Source organism: Babylonia areolata, chromosome 1 (genome assembly GCF_041734735.1).
Source record: "Babylonia areolata isolate BAREFJ2019XMU chromosome 1, ASM4173473v1, whole genome shotgun sequence".
NCBI lineage: Eukaryota > Metazoa > Mollusca > Gastropoda > Neogastropoda > Buccinidae > Babylonia > Babylonia areolata.
Window position 1 is genome coordinate 73,322,522 of NC_134876.1, and position 6,696 is coordinate 73,329,217.

The 6,696-nt window shown below is 40.7% G+C and overlaps 1 protein-coding gene across 10 annotated transcripts in view; it reads right to left on the reverse strand.

The window, feature by feature from the left end:
* LOC143287281 (uncharacterized) overlaps positions 1–6,696 on the reverse strand; it is a 224,924-nt gene that overhangs the window by 89,597 nt on the left and 128,631 nt on the right. For all 10 annotated transcript variants that reach the window (XM_076595285.1, XM_076595233.1, XM_076595278.1 and 7 more), the window contains exons 66-68: positions 5,651–5,851; positions 4,411–4,570; positions 1,892–2,094 (exon numbers count right to left, since the gene is read on the reverse strand). In XM_076595285.1, the coding sequence (XP_076451400.1) occupies positions 1,892–2,094; positions 4,411–4,570; positions 5,651–5,851 (564 nt within the window). The remainder of the gene's footprint in view (positions 1–1,891; positions 2,095–4,410; positions 4,571–5,650; positions 5,852–6,696) is intronic.

Here is a 6,696-nt window from a genome sequence, read left to right on the forward strand (position 1 = left end):
ATGCAAAGCGGCGTTGAGCCAAGGACGGTAAACATGGAGGCACAACCAAGTGCTGAAAGAAATTGCACACGTGGTGAGCATTGTCAAAGGAGCACCAACCCAACCATAAGTTCCAGTTTCGTTCTGCAGAAGGCAATAAAGTCTGGCCAGGAACAGCTGTAACATCCAAAGCATGGAAACGTTGGCTGCTTGATGGTGCCGAAAATTGGGAATGCACAGTTGACATACCACAGGGGGAAAACACCCGGGAATCATCAGCAAGAGCGGCATGAGACCTGACATTGTACTCCACTTCAAGGCAATGAAACAAGCGATTCTGATTGAGCCACTGTGCAATACGAAAGCACAATGGAGGAAGCCCACATCTACAAGACTGAGAAGTATGCTAGTCTAGCCAGCAGCCTGAGAGAATCTGGCTTCCAAGCCAAAGTCCTCACCATGGAGACTGGTGCAAGAGGGTTTGTGAGCGCATCTGCCTACAGCCTCATGAAACAGCTGTTGATTTCTGGCACAGAGAGGACACGTGCTCTCAAGGCAATGGCAGTAGCAGCAGGAAAGAGTTCCAGCTGGATCTGGTCGAGGAGGAATGAATGAAACTTCCCCACTCAAACTAGGCGTACGATAGCTCAATGGTTAAAACGTCCGCCAGAAAAGGTGACTCAGTCCTGAAGTGGTGGCCACCCTGGAGGCGCGGGTTCGAACCTGCTGAGGACCAGGGGAAAAAAAAAGAAAAAAAAGGCGACAATACAAGAGCATCCAGGAGTCATGACCTGGGGGCGGCCTGGCCCACTGAGAGTGTAAGGATTAAGGGCCAAAACACTTGACTGAGGAGGGCTTCTTCTCTGAAGACTTTGTACTGTCCAGCTCTACCTAGAGTTTCTTATCACCACCGTAGCCCTGTCGAGAAAACCGTGATAGGACCGAAGGTCCATTTAATGCCTCAGATCAGACATGAGGGGCTCATGCAAACCTGTGGTCTACTGTGTCCCTTGCTATCCTTTGTGTGCCCCTGTGGAAAGCACAGCAAATTGCTCAATAGTCTGCTGGAGACTCCCTTCCCTAAGGGAAGAGGTACGGCTGAGAACACCTTGTACAAAATGAAATTTATATGCCTGTGGATGTACCAGAGATGCCCATCCACATCCATAAGATTGCTGAAAAAAGAATCACAGAATACTTGGCATGCAAGCAGCACTGAAAAAAATGTAAAATTACATTAAAGTTAAACTGAAAGGAATGAATCTCTTTAAAACTGGCTCCATTAACCTTTTACCAATACCAAGCCTCAAATTATTTTTGACACTCAAGCTTTTAAGATTTTACCATCAAAGACAGTTCGGACGTTACTCTGTTAATGTGAGCTGAATATCTTATGGTCAGCAGCTGAGAAGTGACTTGTTTTTATTCTGATACAATTATAATTGGTTGTGTTGGTATTGAATTGTTGTTTGCAGCTTCAAACAGCGACACCTTTTAATCTGCAGTTCTAAAAAAACCACAGCAAAAATCAACAAACAAAAAAGCAAAAAACGACAACAAAAAACAAAAGAAAAACAAACAAACAAAAAACCATCAACAATAAACAAATAAAAAAGGAAAACAGACGCAGGATCTTAAATCCCCTTCATGATCGTCATATGCAGTACTGGAGATAATATTCACGATTGAAACCACTTCTGATAAAAGTTAAAACACCTATTCAAGACACCGTGACTGCATGGTGGCCTGTCTGGTGCAACCAATACCAGTTCTTAATTCTGCAAACTACAATATCATTCTTTTTCAGCCATTTTCAAATACCCAGTTGGTTTTGTTAAATGAAATGCTAAATTAATGTTCTATGCAGTTTCCAGTGGTTTAACCAGTCGGGAAAACCAAAGTAACAAGTAACCTCATCTTGGGAGTTGTATCTGTTGAGTTGGAATTGTCCATCTGGTCTGGAGGTGTAAATCATGGCGCCCACTCGGTGGTCTCCACTGTCTACGTTCAGGTTACTGGCATAATTGCGAACGAAGTTTTTCATCCAGTTAAAGATCCGGTTGTTGACTGTGCCATCCAGCATGAAGACCAAATCCACACCGGTATCTTTTTGTCCTGAAATACACATTTCGTATCTGCGTATGATTAGACAATAATTGTGCAAAACACAGGCGCTACATAGATTTCCTTAGCATCATTTATCATCATCTTTGCAGATTATCATGACAAAAAGTCTTAAATTCCGTCACCCTTTCTGTCCAGCTGTCATAAAGATTTTCATTTTTATTTCCTCCATTTTCCCTGACTATACCAAACTCGTGTCTTAACATCAGGTGTCGACAGATTCATAGTGTGCCGTAAGGATGTAGAAATAGTCTCCATTTTGGAAAAGTGCACACTCGGTCTGGGTCCATGATGGTTTTTACATGCCGAGTGACATCACCAAACCATGTGTGATTATGTGATTATGGCAAGGAGAGGTTCATGGGGGCCCACATCACTATTGAACTTCCTCCGCACATTGCTATTTGTTTTATGCTCTTTGCGATACAGAGAATGATTGCCCAGTGAATATTTATGCCATCGTCACAGATAAAACTACCACTACCAAAAAAAAGCCCCCCCCCCACCCCCCCAAAAAAAGCAAGAAAAAAAAGAAGCAAAAAGCACCACACAGACACATGCAGCCGTGAGCAGAAAGCGATCTTTATCACCGTGCCAAGGACCTCTCTTTGCTTCACGGAAGGACACGGTGGTTCATGCCATTCCTCGCTGAACTTGTAATGTTTACAGGTTCCTGAGATGTCGAGGTTTCATTCATCTTTAACCCCCTCCTAAGTCCTTAGGGTCAAACATAGGACGATGCGATATGATCAAGGTGAGTAATGAGACTGTCTTAGTTTAGATCACCTCACCCATGGACTGTAACCTAACTCTCTCACAAGGCTGGGTCTCTAAAGGAAGATTTTATCTAATATCTGCCTCAATACCATTCTTTCTGTTTCACCATTTTACATCACCTCAGAAAAATTGTTGTGAACTGTCAAAAAAGCTTCTGAACAGTAATTTGTGGTGCTTTTCTCATAGAGAAATGATGAAGGTATTTGAATATGATTTTTATATACGTGTACACTTCATCGCCCGTGGCCATCGGTTTGAAAATCACGCCTTTGGGCCAGTCTGATACACTGAAGCGTTAATGGAATACTTTTGATGTTATCATTGTTGTACAGAAAAAGTTCAAATGATAATTGATTCAACACTGCATGTGTCTGCAACATGTATCAACCACTCTAAAACACTTTATTTTATTTTATTGGATATTCTAAAAGTATACACAGTGAACTCTGAGCACATATTGTTGCGGCTGCTGTCTGTCGTTCGGTGCTGATTTGTTGGCAGCAGCTCTAAACCATTCCTATCACTTAATGAACTGGCCTCACTATCCGCTCAATAATAGGGCAAATTCTGCTGACTGTTGAGCAACGTTCTCAGGATTTGGTTTCGATACACTGTATTCTTCTTTCGGTCTCAATTAGTGGTGTCCGGGTCTCTCACACGAATAGTGGTATGAACAACAAGATAGTCCAAGAGATTGCATTTGGTGGGCATGCCGGCTACGTTGCTCTTCCACACTCTACTGAGTCTGGCCATTGCTGCTGTGGCTGTGGTGATGCGGATGCTGTACATGTGCTGTCTTTTGACAGTCATTCCCAAATATGTTCATAATTTTAAAGTTATATTTGTATTGGAATACAGTTTTCCAATATCTGGCCAGATACCAATGTTTGTGCAAGTCAAATTCACCGAATACTCAGTGAAGAAACAAACATTATTCACTGACTTATACCATCGATACTATGATTGTATACACTTCAAATAAGAAACTAAATCAATCTGTCAGAATCTGGCAAGAATTAATTAACTGAATATTATAAGTGACTATTTTGCGTCTTGCAGACAGTACAATATTATCAGAAATGCTTTTGACAATTCATAGTCTGTGGTTTTCAGGAGCCGATCTGATCTACGAAAATGTTACCAACACTGTCACAATACACCGCTTATACATATATATAAACACCAACATCACACAAACGTACGTACAAATAGTCAAAAACACTTTGCACACGCGCCGGAAAACACACCATATGTTTGCAATTAAATAAATGCACATGGTCTAACAAACATATTAACATTAAGTGTGAAATTCGGGCCACACTCCAATCTAAGTGTGTTTTTCTACAAAGATTTGTTAGATAAAGCTCTTTCGTTGCCGTTCTTTTTCGTGCGCTACGTGCATGCTGCAAACGGTACCTCAGCTTATCATCTCATCCGAATGACTCAACACAAGAGTACATGAAAACGTTTGAATGAAAATGAAAAAAAACAACAAAAACTAAAAAACCAAAATTAGATAAAACAAAGGACCTTGTCCCATTCTGTAGGAGTAGGTGCCTGGGACTTGATTGAGCTCTGACTCTGAATTGATGAGGGTCTGGTACCAGGAAAGGGGTTTGGAGGACACGGCGTCAATCTCCTTGGTGTCCCCAAGATTGATACCCACGGTGTAGACGCCTGTACCTTGATCCTGAAATATTAACTCCCTGGCGTTAGGTCACTTTCCATTTAGTGTGAATGGTGTTTGACACGCACGGCTGTTTTATGTTTGAATATAATATATGGGAAACTGACCAATCAATATGATGTCATCGTTTCAGGTGTGTTGATAACTGGGTATAAAACCATCGCAATAATTCTGACTGATGTACGCCTAATATGTAGTTCTTCTTTTTTTTTTTTTTAAAAAGAAAAAAGAAAAAGAAAAAGAAAGAAGAGAAAGGGAGAGAGAAAACAAAGAAAAGAAAAAAAAAGGAAGATCGATTCTAAGTTTTGTACAGATAATTGTATGATTTGTATGCCTTCCTTCCATATCATTGTCTTGGGTTTTTTGTGTGTTTAAAAATTTTTTTTACAAGCCCAAAATCAGTAAATGAAAAGAAAAAAAAAAGAATGATATCACTGTTATTCATTTACACATCTAAAATGTTATTTAGAATGGACAACAAAAAAAAAAAAAAAAAAAAAAAAAAAAAAAATACTGCCGTGGTATACTTTGGCCTTTTCTGAACCTAAGAGTTACAGGCTTAACGGAGCAAACTGAAACAAAAATATTCTATACATCGTTTCGGGCATGTTGATAACTGAGCATGAAACTACTGCAGTCAAGAATATCACTATCATTCTATTTTGGTATATGTGTGAGTATGTTCTTAGCGAAGGCAGTAGGAGCATTTCAGTGAGAGAGAGAGAGAGAGAGAGAGAGAGAGAGAGAGAATTAGAATTAGAATTTTTGTGTTCCATTATATGTAACTGTATTCATCAGTGAATAATGACAGCACTGGGCAGTGCGGAAAATAAGAACAAATTTACGACCTGCTGGATTTCAAGCTAAACACATACTGGCAACATGAACGTATTCCTACAGACCACCAAACATTATAATAAAAGCAAGCAGTCAAACTTGCGAACAAAGTGACTATGTCTGAAGGGATGAAAGAAGCAATGAATGAAACAGATGGCCAAATAAACTATAACTATCCTTAATGAAGTAATCAAGCACACCTCCCAAAATACACACGCACACACACACACACACACACACACACACCTTAAGACGCCTGGCAGCAGCCACAGCTCTATCAGAATTCAAGCTCTTTTCATTTCCAGTCAGCAAGACGATGTTGTTGCGAGCACGAGGCCGGTCGCCATTAGCTGCAGTGAACATGGTGTTCCCCACGTAGTCAAATGCCTTGGCTGTGTCCACACGCCCTCGACCGGTGCCACGGAATCCATCCACTGCCCCAATCACCTGTCCATCAACAACATAAATCTGTGATGCACATCACCTCTGCCTTAGCTGGTAAACAAAACTCACCTTTCCATCTTCCTATATTGGTACATAGAGTGGGTTGTGGCATGTATTTTGTTCATGCGATAATACCCAGCAGTTCATTAACAAATCTGGTGACTAACTCCATAACTGAAATCTACTTTGATCAAAGACGTAACATTGCTTAACCACAGCTTGGCTGTTTGGGGCAAACAACTCCAGTACTTAATTCTGCAAACTCTTAACTATCACTGTTTTCTGGTCATAGGGTCCCTGACTACCCCCAGTACTGACTCCCTTACTTCTTTTAAATCTATCCTCAAATCTCAACTTTTCTCTCAGCAATAGGTTAGTTTGTGACATGGCCATCCACACAGTACATGTTCCCGTACATGTGTGGTATTCTTGACTATGCACGTACACGTGTATGAATGTAAGCAACTATATATGCATGTGCATATGCGTATTTGTATGTGTGTGTGTGTGTGCTTGAATGTGCGTGTGCGTGTATGTATGTATGTATGTCATTTGTGTATTTCATTACGTATTGTGTGCAATACTGATGAAATGTGTGATACTGAATATGATGCATATTCATGCTTTCTAAATTCATTTATATATGGATGGATATGGATATGGATACTTATATAGTGCCTATCCTTGGTCAGAGATCAAGCTCTAAGCACTGTACAAACACGGAGTCATTTGCACACCAGACTGCCGACTTGGGTAGACCCAATTGACAGCTGACTTTTGGCGCTCATCATTAGTTTCCTGTGGTATTCAGTCAGGTTTCAGTCACGCACAAACACACTCACACAGAC